At 44.5% G+C, this 16,557-nt stretch overlaps 1 protein-coding gene across 1 annotated transcript; it reads right to left on the reverse strand.

Moving 5' to 3' along the window:
- Positions 1-270: 270 nt before the first annotated feature.
- On the reverse strand, positions 271-14,616 carry LOC107282742 (TBC1 domain family member 10B-like). Its single transcript, XM_015810560.2, has 9 exons — positions 13,772-14,616; positions 8,869-8,968; positions 8,635-8,742; positions 8,025-8,131; positions 7,005-7,119; positions 6,201-6,266; positions 3,804-3,993; positions 2,400-2,554; positions 271-1,595 (listed from the first exon to the last, which is right to left on the reverse strand). Exons 1-9 carry the CDS (start codon positions 14,614-14,616, stop codon positions 915-917), a joined length of 2,367 nt encoding a protein of 788 aa, XP_015666046.2. The 3' UTR covers positions 271-914.
- Positions 14,617-16,557: the final 1,941 nt, after the last annotated feature.

Here is a 16,557-nt window from a genome sequence, read left to right on the forward strand (position 1 = left end):
ATCCCTTATATAGGAATAGCCAACTGGCCAAGCCTGGCTTCCTTAATCTCCCGCCACGGTTTTGAGACAGATTGTTGTAACAGGACCGAGCTTCTCTTTTCCTGAACGTCCAAGCTCGAAGAAGCCACCCTGGTTCCATGTCTGCCTATCAACAAATGGTTCTGAAAAGAGAGGCAATTTGGCCAGGAGACAAGGCAGCTAGCTTAGTCTGTAGAAAGCCATGCAAGGGGAAGTACCTATATGTGTGTGTGTGTGTGTGTGAGAGAGAGAGATGTTTCCTAAGTGCCTTGTGGAGCCCATCAGCTTGAGGAGAATTGGGGGAAAATATGCGATAATGTTAAAAGGGCCAATCCACCTTGCAATGGCAGAACGTGCCTGTTAATATCGGGGAAGGGCCAGAGTCCATATTTGGCCTCTCTGCTCAGGGAGGTGATGTCATCCCTGGAGTGGTTAGAGAGTTGTAAAAGGAGGCGGTTCCGTACAAAGTACTTGTTAAGAATGCAATTACTTCCGTGGTTAGGCTGCCAGCTTGGAGGGAACAGAGGAGGGTAGTGCAGTTGCATTTGTCGGTTGTGGTGAAATTCACACGGGGCCACCAAGTTCCATATCCATGCATAGAGCACAGCAGCTACCATGGACCTTTTCTCTCTGATCATTACGGTCGAGGAGAGCAGAATGGGGGACTCCAGCCCATCTCAGGCACACGAAAGAGGTAAACACGTGGACCCTAAGTAATTCTCCTCCAACGCTCTCTCACCTTCAGTCTGGGGGTTTTCCACGTCCAATAGTGAGTCCCTTTGGCGTACGTCCTCCGGTCCTTTGGGTCCTTCAACCACACTATGTCTCTAGTGGCAACCATCTTCTTGGTCCTCGGGAGTTGTTCAGCCTTGTGTTGTCCCACCCCTCAGTATTATTCAAAAATAAGTGTCCTGGAGCACAGACCCCCCTGGGGTTTCCCCATCTTTTCCATCTTCAGGGGCTGATTTGGGTTCTTTCTTCCTCAAAGACATCTTTCTTTCTTTCTTTAGCTTGGCTTCCTCTTTGGTTCGTTCTTTCTGCTGCTTCTTCTCCCGCTCCTTTTCCTGCTTCTCCCGCTCCTTCTGCAGCTTCTTCTCCCGCTCCTTCTGCAGCTTCTGCTTCTCCTTCTCTATCTTCTCTTGCTTCTCCCGTTCTTTTTCTTTCCGCTTTTCCACTTTGCTGCTGCTGCTTTTCTTAGGGCCACCTAAGGGGGTATTGTTCCCAGTAGGGGAGGGCAGGGCAGCATGAAGACCTTCAGAGACCACCACCTGGTTCTGGGCAGCAGGAAAGAGCGGGGAAGGGGACTCAGCCAGGGTACTTATGGAATGAGCTGGGGAGAAGGAGGGGCCACTGATGCTGCCTAGGGCAACCCTGTGTTTTAGCCCTGTGAGGCTCAGGAGGCTGGCACTGGCGGTCAGGGGAGGGTTCATACGGTAGCGCTCCTCGAGGATGGCTCGTGAGCCATGGAGTCGGCGGGAGGGCTTGTACTGGAGCTCCCCCCGAGTTTCCCGCCATTTTTTTAGCTGGGTGGTATTCTCTCGCTCGATGAGGGCTTCAGTAACTGGAATATTAATCACCTGAATGAGATGGGAGAAAGAAAGAGGAGGAGGAATAACTACATGTGGCATCTTTTGATCCATCTTCCCGTCTACAGGTGAGGACTTTGTCATGAAGTACATGTAAGCCAGGAGCAGATCTCATTCAAAATTCCTGTCAGTGAAAGGAGATCCTCTGCTTTTACATACATACATACATACATACATACATACCACTTAAGATTTATATACTTCAAAGTGCTTTACAGCACTAAGTATTTAGAGTCAGCATATTGCCCCAAAACACACACACACACACACACACACACACACACACACACACACACCTAGCAGTGCCCATCACAGCATTAAAGCCAGGAAAAGCCTTCTAAGTATTTTTTTTATTACATAGTTAAAGAAAAGCTAAGGATATTCTTCTCAGCCAATTTCAAATTACTGCATAAATATGGTATTCAAGAAGCATTAGGCATCCCAACTAAGTATCTGAATTTAAAATCCATTAATAAATTCAAAATGTGACTTATTTCAGCAGGCTTGAAGATCTCAGGGAAATGGAACTGTGAGATGATGTAATAGTGTGTAATGGGATGACCTTGGGAGAAGAGGACAAGAGATGCTGCCCAGGGAATGGTCAGGCGAAGTAGCCTGCAGCGTGGCTGGCTCAGGGATTCTGGCAGTTGAAGTCCACTGGTTGCAAAGTTAGCATAGTTGCCCATCCCTGGTTTACATTATATTTGAAAACCGTGTTCCATTACATGGCCAGAAAACTTCGGGGCAGCAATATAAATAAAGAACAGCAACAAAGAAAAAAGTTGGGATTCTCACCTCGTGGACCAAGTATTCCTCCTGCAAGGCCTGAACGGGGAGATTTCGCAATTTCTCCATTGTCTCATACATGCCTTGACAAGATCGCAGCTTGTCCACCGAGCCCAAGGCGTTCCGGAGTAGCACTAAGCCCACCCGGAAAATTATCTTCACTCCTGCAAGAACATAAAGAGGAGGAAGAGAGGACCAAATCAAAGAAAAGGGACACAGGAAGTTAGAATAGAGGGACAACGGTAGGGTTGCAAATGCAAAATTGATGCAGGTGAAGGAACCAAAGTCCACTAAAGGAGAAATGTCATAAAGTTTTAAAACAATCCTATCTGAATTTGGCTCTCAAAGCCAGCATCCCGTTTTAAGCAATGTGCAACCAATCAGGGGCCTCTGGGTGTTTGTGAAGGTGTATGTTGCGAGCTGCTAGGAAAATGCACCACCTACCCCTGATTCTAATCTGCATTTTATTGCTCACTAAATGAGTAATCACCATTACATTGTAGAACAGTGTTTCTCAACCTTGGCAATTTTAAGATGGCTGGACTTCAATGCCCAGAATTCCCCCACCAGCAGGGAATTCTGGGAGTTGAAGTCTACACATCTTAATGTTGCCAAGGTTGTAAAACACTGGTTTAAGTGATCTTAATCTGACTCTCAAACTGGGAGACAAGCTGGCTGGGGAATTCTGGGAGTTGAAATCCATCCATCTTAAAGTTGCCAAGGTTGAGAAACACTGCTGTAGAACAGAGAGGATTCTATAATAAGCTCCTGTGCAGAGAATCACTTGGCCTGTCCTGAACGTACTGCTATAATCCAATTTTTTATTTAATAATCCTGGGTTCTAGCACAGAGTCACTTGGTTGATGTGGGCTTGATTGAATACATAAATAAGAATAAAATAAATACTGCAGCTGTTATCCCAAGCATTCCAAGCATTTTGCAAAGACAAGCCTTGTGGAATACAATGAAATTCCAAGTTACAATGCACCAGTCCGCACCCAGACAGACAAAATCCATGTTTTCAATACCATGCATAATTCACAAACATCTGACTCATCAGCTTCTCCTGGTAAACATATTGAATGATCCCCAGTACCATTTCGAGAATAATTATGTCAGACTAGGTTTGACATCATATGATTCTTCTCTTTCTCTCCCTCCGCCCGTTTTTTTGTTTTGTCAAACAGCCATCAAGACAGCCAACATGCTGGCCAGGATTATTTAAATAATGGTTGGGTAGGTTTTCCTCCATCCAGTGAATTAAAAGTATTTCGAGGTGTGTGTGTGTGTGGAATCAGGAGATTGCAGAATCACTGTGGGTTTTCTCCCTTCTTGATGGAATCTGTGTTAAGGGAAGAAGCAGGCATGCAGAACTTGACAGAAAGCCAAAGAGAATTGAAGGACACAGCTCACCTTCGCAGAAAAACATATCCCACACGCGTAACACGGAGCACCAAGGCAAGGTCCGGGAGAAGATGCACATAAACCACTCGGTCATATACAAGATGGGATCGATCTTGTATCTCTTCAGGTGACGATAGGCGATGGGAGACGCTCGTCGGAGAAGTGCAAAGAAGATCTCCCCGTCTAACTGGATTGCCTCCTGAACAAGAAGCACAGATGGGATCTGAAGTGAATTCAGGGGCTCTGGAAGTGATAGCCTGTATTTCCCCCACCAATGCTTTTATCTTCTCCTCCGAGGCCTAGATAGGGTTTATAACTTCTGTGAGCAGCAAAGAAAGTTGGGGAGATGAGACGCAGAATTGAATAGTACATTGCACCAAGCTATTGTTTGCTTAGCCACCGTTTGATGAACACAGCACAACTGGCTGAGTTCAGACACCAGACTGAGCCCTAAAGCATGGCTCATATGACATTCCAAACCAAAGTCAAATAAACTTTACGATGGGGTTACCTGAAGGCCAATACAATCTGCAAGACTGAAGTGGTTGCAACCGTTCAAAGTTTCTGTAGGCAAAAATTGTGTTGCTCCTTTCAATTCAATCAATTAACAAACCAGACTGACCTCAGAGGCACGGCAGGGCTCAGCTTTGCCCATCAATAGACGCCTGCCAGAACCTGACCTACTCGTGACAGATAACTCATGATTTAACTCAGTCTTAAGATCATTCACAGAATATGAAATTTCAAGTTGACCCAGAGTGGGGGAGAAGGGGAAGTGAGAAGTTGGAGAAGAAACCTGCCAAAAAAACCAACTGAGATGAGGTGGCCCGATAGAAAAACAAGAGCATTTCTTTGTAAGAAGTACAGATTCTAGCTGTGGAAGGCAAAAAGTTTGCAGGTGGCATCTGTCAGGAATTTCTTAAAGGCAAGACATCTATTTTCAAAACTGCTCTGCAGCTGCACAATCCTGGAAAAGGAATGAACTCCTTTAAAGAGCTGTAAAGGGGTAGGGGGTTTTTGTTTTCAAATTCAATGCCCTACTGGATATTTTTCAAACTCTGGACTTCCCACTCTTTTTCAGGAAGTTCCATCCTCCAGTACAACATAATCTTCTACTAAAGATAATGCTAAGTCTTCCTTAAATCATACCGAGAAGCACCATAATTTCTGTAAAAATTAATAAGGGAATTCCATCTGTTTCAGCCAGATTGGAAAGCTACAACTGAATCAGGTACCCTTCCATTCATAATTCCCCCCCAAAACAATGAATATTTTTCATCAATGCAACCTATTTTTTAAGTCAACAATGTGTAAAATAAAACTGATTTGTTAAGCTTCCAGCAAGGTAGTCCTCAATTTACAACCACAATTGAGCCCAAAATTTCTGTTGAAATTTGATTCATTTGTTGTGAATGTTGCCCCGTATTATGACCTTTCTTGCCATAGTTGTTAAGTGAATCACTGTAGGTGTTAGTAAGTTAGTAACATGGTTGTTAAATGAATCTGATTTCCTCGACTTTGCTTGTCGGAAGATTGCAAAAGGGGATCACATGACCCCAGGACACTGTGAACATCATATGAGTCAGTTGCCAAGTGTCTGAATTTTGATCATGCGACTGGGGGAAGTCGCAATGGTCATAAAGTATGAAAAATGATCATAAGTCACTTTTTTCAGTGCCATTGTAAGTTTGAATGATCACTAAATGAACTGTTGTAAGTTGAGGACTACCTGTGTGTTTACTTATTTATTTGTATACATCTATTTTGGTTGTTTTAAAAAATCCACCTTTTTTAAAAAAAGAGCTGTTATGCTATTTTCCTTCTGGTGACACCCAGGTTACTATTTCCAGGATCTTCAGCATTTTAATAAGAAATGGAACCCCTAGCCCCGATCTTTACACTGGAAGTTTCTGTGTACAGGTAGTCCTCAACTTATGACTGTAATGCAGCCGAGATTTTCCGCTGTAAGTTATGATAGTTGTAAGTTGAGGCATCCACATGACCAACCTAATTTTACAATTTCGTTTTGCAATAGCTCTTAAGCAAATGCCCGGCTGTTGTTAAGCATATCAGTAAGCTAACCCACTGTCTGTTTTTCCAGCCAGAAACCATCGTAAATCATAGTCATGTCTCTGCAGGACACTGCAAATGGCCATAAATGTGGGCCAGTTTCCAAGCACTCAAAAGGCAATCACATGAATGCAAGGGGGAGGGGGGAGGGAGGGCGCAGCCATCGGAACTTCAAATATGGGTTGTAAATTCCTTTTTTTTGGGGGGGGGGTCCACCGTAACTTCAAACAGTTGCTAAGCGGCCGATTGTTACGCAAGGACTACATGTAATACAAAAGGTATTCCCAATGAAGAATGCTAAACTGCTTTTCTCTATGGGAATGCAGTCAAACTTACCAATCCAGCACTGTAGTATCCAGGAAGATATTTCTCACAGATTTGCACCAGGCACCAGAAAGCTTGCTGTGGAGAGAGATCAAGGAATCTTTAGCCCAGATAATCGCAGCAGCCACAGTTGGGTGCAGGGCACACCAGCATTCCAGCAAACTCCAGGTTAAAACGTTCCAGTTAGGTGAACTAAGCCAGCAAATTCAATTCAGAGGCATTATATCAGCAGCCTTCAGACTTGGCAACTTTAAGACTTGTGGACTTCAACTCCCAGAATTCCTCAGCCAGCTCTGGCTGGCTGAGGAATTCTGGGAGTTGAAGTCCACAAGTCTTAAAGTTGCCAAGTTTGAAGACCCCTGCATTATACTTTCCCCAAACCTGGGGCTTCCAGGTTGCTTCAGTGACACAGAAGTAACACCTCAGAGCTGGTAGCAAAGCCAAAGGAGGAGACAAAGTCACAATTTGAGAACAGACCCAGATCCCCTTAGGGCTGCCAGTTAAAGTGTAATGGTTATGTGTTAACACCATACGTGCATAACGCTGCATGAAAACATGGATACTGTCAATGTTCTGGACCCAGCGTCTGGAACTGGTAACGTTCCCTGATAGTTCAAAAGGATAGACCCTGACATGTAACCAAGCAGGATGCCTGGTGCAAAACAAGACTTCCAAGCTGCAGCAACTCTTATATACATGCCCCGACCTGCTAAAATATTCGGAAAATATAAATTAAAACTAGGAAGTGTGGTTCTTTCCCAGAGAAACTATGCTTTCTAAACTGGCAACTGCATTGTGAATGAAGCAGCTCCTCACCTCTGCGGGCATATGCATCAGCAAAACTGCAGCTACGGGTGCTTGTGCTTGGCAGTAACCTTCTTCGGGCCGGTAGATGGTATAGGCTTTCAGGATGCGATAGAGGTCCTGCTGCCTGCGATGGAGAAGGATGAGGAGTGCAATTAATTTCATTTAGACTTTTGGACCCTATTGGAGCTCCCCGTTCGCGAGACCAAACTCTACGAAAGCAGAATTCTCCGTTATGTTTCTTTGGGGGTATTTAATTAGAAACAGGGCCTGTGGGCTAGTTAATGCTCAGCATTGCTCAGATCCTGTGCCAGGATGTTAATGAAACAGCTAAAAGTGGCATGGCAGACGTGAGTTCCTGATTAACACTATGTCCCATTATCTTAAGTCTAGAGATAAAGAAAGGCACATCAGAGGTCAGACACAGGAGCAGGTGTAGAGCTGGGGTGGTAGAGGAAATTCAATGTAAGAAAGAGCTGGCCCAATATAGGTAGTCCTCGACTTACAACCCTTTATTTAGCAACTGTTCACAGTTACAGCAGCACTGAAAAAAGGGACTTACGACCGGTCCTTGCATTTACAGCTTCCCCGTGATCATGTGATCAAAATTCAGGCCCTTGGCAGCTAGCCTGTATTTATGATGGTTGCAACACCCCAGGATCGTGCGATTGCAGTTGCGACCTTCCCAGCCAGCTTCCAACAAACAAAGTCAAGGGGGGAAGTTGGATTCACTGAATGATCACCTGATTAACAACTGCGGCAATTCACTCAATAACCGTGGGGGGGGGGGGGGGAAAGCTCATAAAATCGGGTGCGGCTCACTTAACAACCGCCTTGTTTAGCAATGGAAATTCTAGTTCCAATGGTTAAATCAAGGAGTATCTGTTTGCTTATGAAAGTTTCAAAATGAGTTGGGGATGTTGAGCTGCTCCAGTGTGTAGAGGGAGAACCGTTTTATGAATTCTGAGAAAGGAAAGGATCGTAGAGATCTGAGCACTGGAATAAAAAGAATCCCTTCTTTAATTCTCTCACCCGTGGCCTCCCCGAGCTGCGAACATCTCGTGGAAAGGGAATTGCCTATGGAGGTCCTTCTCAATAACATCTAGCCATTTGGGATCACCGGGCTGACGCTCCAATTCCTAACAGAAAAGAAAAAACCAACAAGGAAGGAAAATCGGTGAATTTGGAGGCGGAAGCCTATCTTAAGAGACTTTTCCTTTATGTAGTGTTTCTCAACCCTGGCGGCTTGAGGATGGGTGGACTTCAACTACTCCCAGAATTCTGGAAATTGAAGTCCACCCATCTTCAAGCTGCCAAGGTCGAGAAATCCTGCTCCAGAGGATCGATTATCAATTGCTGTTCTGGAAAGGATTCCAGAAAAACACCAGGTCACTGCTTGTTCCAGCCCAACCTTCTTCCTTCTCACTCAGTTATTCAGGAGAGTTCCCAGTTGTTACGTTTAGGGGCTTTTTATTGCAGTTTATTAATACAGCTTGATATTACTTGTAAGCTACCTCAGAATAAGTTGACTTTGGAAAAGCAGGATATAAATGTACCTATTAGAAATCCAACATTCTGCATTCTCCAAGATAAGACAGTAAACTTCCCTATTTTAGTAGCCTCAAAGGGTCCATGGAAATACCTCAAATTTTCCCTGATTTTGATCCAAAAGCTCCTTGCTGTTTGAGAGTAGCTGCCATGCTTTGGCACGGAGAGAAGAGGGAATCCCCTTCCGGCACCGCAATTTCACCTGCAATAAAATGAACAATCATTAATAGGTGAAGTAAAAAGACAGAAATTCAAAACCCCCGAGCAGAAGTTAAACCTCTTCTTTATCAGCCAGGAACAGAGGTCTCTAACCTTGATCTCTGCTCACCTTCTGAAATCTACGTGACAGCCACTTGTCCCAATGAGAAAACATGTCCAGCCACTTAAGTTCCCTCTGCCTGGCCACGTCCACGGGGATGGCGCTTTCCCTGCAACAAAAAAAGCAATTGAGGAAGACGATGAGCTAAGAAATATGCTACAAATGTCGTGTCTTGCACAATTCTAAGTTTTACTGCTCTCCAGGGGAAGGACTAAGGAGCTATGCAACGTGATGGATCTGTCAGCCTCTCCTGCATATTATGAGATTTCATACCAGCTGAGGCAAAGTAAACTGTCTGACTGAGGAAGGGAGAGCAAAATAATTCAAACCGTAAAAGACAAAGCTTGGAGTGGTGCAAATTAAACTTCTCAAAGGCTTGTCTATCTTTCCCCCCAGAGTCTTAGTTCTTGGAAGCTCTCGTCTACAATCCTTAGTTCATTGTGACAAGACGGGTCACAAACGCCCTCTAAGCTAACATGCAGTCATCCCATTCTGAACATACAAACTTTGTTAGTCTATATTTAGCTAAATAGGCTACAGACACTATAACTTAACACATTTTTCACTGTTCGCACATACAGTCAGGTGCTATACATGATTTTTTAAAAAATCCTGAATTATACTTTTGGCATCTCTCTCTTGCCTTATGGTTCCAAGAGGATTATGGGAGAACAGTTCCTTATACATCTGTATCTGTAGGAGAAGGAAAGGCAGAACCTGGGGGTGGAGTGAAAAGAGGGATCAGCCTAAAATCCATATGAAGCTACAAAGTCCAGCACCCCCCCCCCCAAAAGCCTTATCTAACTCTAACCAGGTGGTGACCTTTACTTGAGAAGATCTGTATGCACAGGCATTTAGCAATAAATCAGCTTAATCGAAGTTTTGTGTGTGTGGTCTTTCCTGCTTGACAGTATCTCACTGAATGTTTCTTTTTATGGTTTCTCAATGCCCATTATTGCCTCCAAGATCAGCTTATGCACATCACCACCACAAACAAGGTTCACACATAGCCTCCACCTTAGCAATAAAACAAAGACATGAAAGAACGTGCAGGGCAGCTGGGCTAGTGTGATCTGAAACTAGGAAGCTGCCTTCAGCCTGCTGTGAGTCACAATTCACTGAGCCTTCCCTGAGAGCTTATGGGGCAATGAGAATTTGGTTAGTTATATGAAAAACTAGAATTGTGTAGCATCCGATTATAAAGGTACCCAACTTCATTAGATTCAGGCAAGGGGGCTCAGGGTGATGGTGATCATAAAGAAAGATCTAGGCAGGGCTCTCATTAACAAAACCCAGCAAAAAACAGGAAGGGCTGCTTGCCAAACAGGAAGTGGTGAGACCGATTGTAAAAAAAGTCATAGAAATAAATATTCTGAGTGGGCGAAAATAATACTGTTCTCCCACAGCCACACCAATAGGAAGAAGGCAGTGACTGGTGCTTTTGTGGAGCATATTTTCTCTGTCAAAAGAAGCAGATGCCCCAACATTATTAAGCAGGTCTTTCACTGCCCTAAAGAAGCCTATCAACCAACCTCCGGTCACTTACTGACCATGATCATATCACAGAGGCAAACCTGGACTTGGTCATTAATGCCAACTCAAATCTTCCTAGCAGCACGTGTCCTCCCTTAAACCTTCCAAGCAAGGATAAACACGAGATAGACAAGAGGTAATTTGGATCACAGCGATCAATATCCAGGTCTCAGCACCTGGCCAATTTTATTTGGACTCAAAAGCATGAGAAGGCCTGCTTAGTAGTTGAATTGGACCCCATCAGCAAATCCCAAGGTGATAACACTAGTCCAGGAAGTCCAAGGAACATTCTGGAAGAAGGCAAAGGCAAACTTTTATATTTGCTAAGAAAACATGATTTGTGAGCGGAGGAAAAAAGCAAATACTATTGCACGACTAAATTATATCAGACTCATGCTGTAGCTAATGTTTGATTATTGGAATAAGGTAGGGGGGAAAGATGGTTAAATGTAAACTGCAAACCCCAATTCTAGACTGCTTTTCTAACCCTCTCTTCCAGTTTAAGCTATGAATAAAAGTGAATGTAACTGGAAAGTATATCCAGAGATTAGTCAAATACTAAATACTACCTTCTCTTTTTCAATTGTAAGCCAATTTAGTTCTTAACCTACAATTATTTTTCTATTGGTTACTCTGGATGTGCTGATCAGCTTTCCTCAAAAAAACAACCCTTTCTGTAGAGGGGTCCCACTCCACAAGCAGCTGAGAACGACATAAGGTTAGTACAGATGGTTAGGCAGGAATAGCAGCTAATCCACAACCAAAAAGAGAATCTTGCCACAAAGAAACACCATCATCCCCTCCCACAGCACGTATGCCAACTGAGAAATTGAAACAAAGCGAAAACTACACTATAATTTATAATGTTAACATGCTTTGTTATTAGCTGCTTTCCTGCAGAAAAAAATATCAGCACTCACAGCAGGCTCAGGATGGGCAGCAGGCACACTTTTTTTTACATGTGTAAATCTATAAGAAACTTTTATATTTAGCGAAAATTGGCATGGTTTGTTCCATCTCTTATTTTAACGGCAACCTAAACAAGAGTTCAGAGACAATTATTTGGAGATAATGCTTATAAATAGCAATTAGCTGCAACAATTTATAACAGAGTACAGTCTGCACAGTACCCTATTCCTTTTTAGAAGAGTAATTTCACCTGCTAGCTGCTGGGAATTAAAAAACAACATGAGAAAGTAATTATTAGCTTGACCTGTTTGCTGTTTTCCCTTGAAGGAGCACTGGCTGCTGTTAGACAAAGGGGCAGACATTAAAGGTTTCTAGAACTAGAAAAACATTTGTGAAATTTCCTTCAGCATCTCAAAATACCTTAGGGCTGAATCTAATCTGCATAAGAAAAGTTGGCATTTGTTAGCAAATCTTTTTCCTTAATGAATGATCAGTTTCAGAGACAACTGTTGGAATTTCTGCATTAGTGCCCAAATGGACACCGTAATGAATGGGTCAATGTCTAGATGTGTACACACACAGTGTTTACATCCCACAAGAGATTGGATCCACAGGGAAAAAAATACCCCCTTCCAGTCACCAGTCTATAATAGCCATATGAGTTTGAAATGTTAACTGGATGTAGTATGGCACCTGCCACTCAGGGACCAGGGACCGTGGAAAATGGTACATGTTATAATGCTGCATCTGTGATCGAAGACCACAAGCTCACCGCTTCCCAGACTGCTGCATGATAACCTTTTCAATCAACTCTAAATTTCCTGGCTGAATAGGATGTTGAGACACTGTGGCAGAGAAAGCCAGGAGAAAAGAAACAGTCAAATTCCAAATGGCAGTGCTGGAAAACTCTTCTGGAACGGCAACACGTGCTTTTTCAGACTGCACAAAGAATGCATCAACCTCAGCACAAATTCATTACTGTAGCTGCAGTCTCATGGGAAACACAAGCTGATTCTAAAACAATCAGGAGCTTTAAAAGCTGCTTGAAATTAAGGCTTGTGGGATGTGTGCACAGAGCTTTTACAAATTTATCTAATGGGAGGCAGCATCTCCCTGAATTTATCTAGGCTCAGAAATTAAGCAGAAGCAAGCCTGCAAGAATTTGGATGGGAAATGCTTATATTCACCCTAGTGCAATGTTTCCACACATTTTCAAATTGCCAAGGCTGAGAAACAGTGCCCAGTGAAAAGCCAGAATTATAGGCTAGACTGGGAAGCAAAAAAAATAAATAAATAAAAATCCAGAAGGCAGTGGCAAGCTACTTACCTATAATTGCCATGAAAACTATAATGCCTAAACATATCAGATAGATAGTTATCAGACTCAATCTTGGCTTTAAGAAGACTTCATCTTTTTGAAGTTTTGACCAGTCAAAATCCTGAAGCAGTACATTTTTTTTTGCTGCTTTTCTTTTTGCATCATTACAAAAGTATGCAGTTACTGCAATAGGGATGACTTAAAGAGAACAGTATGTGGAACAATTTTCATAACAAGTATTCAGATCAATGAGAAACCATAGAAAGTCTGGAATTACATTACTGGTGCTCAAAACAAAAGAAAAAAATCCATCACACTTATGGGCCAAGTCAAGAAATACAGCCACTCAATCCCAATGAAAAAATGTATGAAGCCACCCCCCCAAGGACATGATTCTGATTTCACACCAAAGGGAAGAACATGCAAACTGAAAAGGAAAAATATAGTTATGGAAAAGAGGATAGAAATACATCTTAGCTATATATGGAGCAGAGAAATGACTCATTTGGCACACCAGAGAACCAATGTTACAATGTGATATTTAAGTGTTTAAGGAAAAAGAACCTGAGATAGTCCAATTGTCTATTCTATTGCCCCAAGCTACTCACATTTATGGACCTTCCCTCCCATGCAGAAATGAATAGTGTGCACAGTATTGTCCACTTCATTAGAGGAAGTAAAATGCAATTAGTTAGTGTCACCCTTCAAATTTGATGCATGACAAGTACAGAAAGATCAGAAGAAAGGGAAGTTTTTTGCTGAAAACCAATAAGATGTTTTTTCATTATTCCTTCCTGGATGCTAATCAGAAAAATGAAGCATTATTATATCTCCCCAGAACATTATATCCCAGAGCCACTACTCTCAAACTAGAAAAAAAGTCATTTAAGAAATCTGATCAATAATGGACCACTGATACTCTTTAACTTAGTGGCAGCGTAATCAAGATAGTACTTAAGACACAACTACTTCTCCTGAGTTGACTTTCAGCAGGATAAGAGCTGGTGGCCCACAGGGCAGAAATTTGAAGCTCTCCATTATCAGCATCCTAGTCCAAGTGAGAGTGATGCCTATCACTAGACTAGTTTGATTGGGATAAAGCATTTCTTCTCCCCAGCATAGAAAGGCCATCATAGTGGTGCCAATACTTACAGTGTAATAGAATACTGGCTGCCCCCCAGGAAGCCATATTTATCAGTCTTACGGTAGGCAAGTCCATTGATTTCAGAATCGGACCCCAGAGAGCTAGCATCGTCAAGGAATCCAGGACCAGTCAGTGACTCCAACGTGCCTGACATGAGACTAACAGAATCTAAATAACTCAAAGTATCAGAAGCCGGAGGGACTTTGGATGCAGTAGTGCCCAGACTAGACTGGGAACCCATGTCTTGAGGGGGCCGAGGAGCGGAAAAGTCATGAGGTGTGAAACCCTCTGGAGATGTTGGTGAAGTCTTCTCCGGTGGGGTCATAGGACTTGGGGCCACCACGATCACCGTCGGTGAAGCTGGTGGAACCGGTAGGGGTTTCACTACCACGTCTCTTGGCAAAGCCACGGATGATGACATCCCCACGCTGTCACTCACGATAGCCTTAGCGAGGACAGGAGCCACCGAATTGACCACAGGTCCCATGTCTGCTGAAAACCCATCTCCTGAACCCATGGCTAGGGTTTCAGACCTCGTCTCTCCAGGATCTGCCCCCTTTCCAGTATTGTTGGCCACCAGGGTTATCTCTGCCATCATCGTGGTTAATGTCACCTCTGTAGCGTTGCAAGGTGCTGCCGGGGTCGTAGTGCCAGTTGGCAGGGTGGCTTCTCCGGGATCCATGGTTGTTGTTGCATCATTGGCTGTGGCCAGAGGCAAACCTGGCTTGCTGCCGTTCGTAGCCACTTCTAAGGCCTCGGGAGTCGGAGCCCTCCGCTTGAGAACGTGGAGGACCGAACGAGAGGCATGGGGTCGAGGGGGCGGAGATGGGGGATCCCCAGAACCTGTCTCCATAACAATGGCCCCCCTCCCCCCCAATGGGGGGGACGCGGCCTGGTCGCCCAGCCAATGACTGAGCGACGGTGAGGGGAGGGAAGAGAGGAAGGAAGCCCAAAGCTTGGCGGCTCCCTCTCCCCCCCGCCCGCCTACCTAGACGGCGGCAGCGACGGCGGCAGCTCCAGTAAAAGAGGGAGCGAGAAACAGAGCGAGAGCGAGAGCCACCCGAGTTGCGCACGCATTCCAGGGTGCCCTGGCCGACATTCACCCAATGAAGAGCGAGGAGGAAGATGGGTTTATCCAATCACGAAGCGAGTAAAAGGAATGGACGATGAGGGAACTGATAACGAAGACGGGGGGAAGTGCCCTATGGAGAACTAAGCCAATCGGAATAGAACGGGGCTTGGGGATACAGCCAATCACTAAGGGGACTTAAGAAACTGAGACTCAAAACGAGGAAAGGAGGCGATGAGATACTCCGGCGAGAGGCGGGACTAGCGGGAAGCGTCCGCCAATCCCTGACAGGAATCCAGGGTCGGGATTCCGTTTTTCTTAGCCAGGAAGCTGCAGAAGCTTTTATAAGCCGCAATAAAGTAAACTGAAGTCATTTGTTCGGAGGTAAAGAAGGCGTGAACTTGAAACACTACGCAACCAATGAAAAGACGAACCGGCAAGCCTTCTCCAATCAGCAGGGAGACCCCTCCTCTTGGCGCCACCAACGCACGTGACACTTGTACGTGTGCCGTATAGGCGGCGGCTGTCGTCAAATTAACGGCAGCCGTAAATGCCAGTCTTCCAGAGTAGCGTCCTTCCCATCCAATGAAGCATCGGATTGTTAATATGGACGCAAATATTTCCAACCTTGGCCAATCGATTGAAAAGCCACACATATTTCTTGCGGGGATGGGAGGTGGCTCCAGACGACTCAATAACGACGCTAAGGCGAGCTCCTCCTGCGCTTCTCACATTTCAAGCTAACGTGTGTCGGAGCCAGAGACCAATAAGTGAACGATTCGAGCGAGTTGCTTCGGAGGATTTTGATTGGCACTTGGGTTGGCGAATCGGGGGCGAGGAGAGGGAAAGACGGTTTTTAACGTTCTTTTGCGAGAACCTGGCCGGCTCCGGCGGCCTTTGCACGCCGGGATTCCTCGATCCTGGTGTCTTGCGTGTTCCCGCGCAACGTCAGGATCCTCGAAGTAAGAAGGGAATCTGAAAGCAGCAGCGATGCTGATTGAGTAACAGGGCTCGGCTTTCGTTTCCCTCCGAAGTTTTTGTTTCTTCTTGTTTGGGCCATTGCTAAATGCTTTCGTTTTTAGAATAGAATAGAGCTGGAAGGGACCTTGGAGGTCTTCTAGTCCAGTCCCCCGCGCAAGCAAGAGAATCATCTATACCAGGGGTAGGCAGCTTCGGCTCTTTTATGACTTGTGGACTTCAATTCCCAGAATTCCTCAGCCAGCTTTGCTGGCTGAGGAATTCTGGGAGTTGAAGTCCACAAGACATAAAAGCTGAGGTTGCCTACCCCTGATCTATACCATCTCAGACATTGTCCTCACTGTTAGGAACTTTCTCCTTAATTCCAGGTTGCTTCTCTCTTTCCTCAGTTTCCAACCCTGGTTTCTTGTCTTGCAGCCGCTCAAATACTGGAACACTGTGACCAAAATTGGTTGCAGTATTCCAGGTGTGGTCTCACTAGGGTTTTTATAAAGCGGTACTAATACTTCCTGTGATCTTGATTCTATGCCTCTGTTCCTTCCTGGACAGTAGTCTTCTCCCACAAAAGAGACAATTAGCCAAAAAGGGAACAAAAAGAGCCAAGCATCTCTCCAACAGCAGTCAGCCCCCAAATCAGCATAGATTAATTCCAAGGTTAACTTCAGACCAGCAATCAAGTAAGTAATACCCTATCAAAAAAAAAAACTGCCAAAAAAAGCCAACAGTAAACAGCCCAACCAAAGCACC

Source organism: Protobothrops mucrosquamatus, unplaced genomic scaffold (assembly GCF_001527695.2).
Source record: "Protobothrops mucrosquamatus isolate PMUCROS unplaced genomic scaffold, P.Mucros_1.0 scaffold11, whole genome shotgun sequence".
NCBI lineage: Eukaryota > Metazoa > Chordata > Lepidosauria > Squamata > Viperidae > Protobothrops > Protobothrops mucrosquamatus.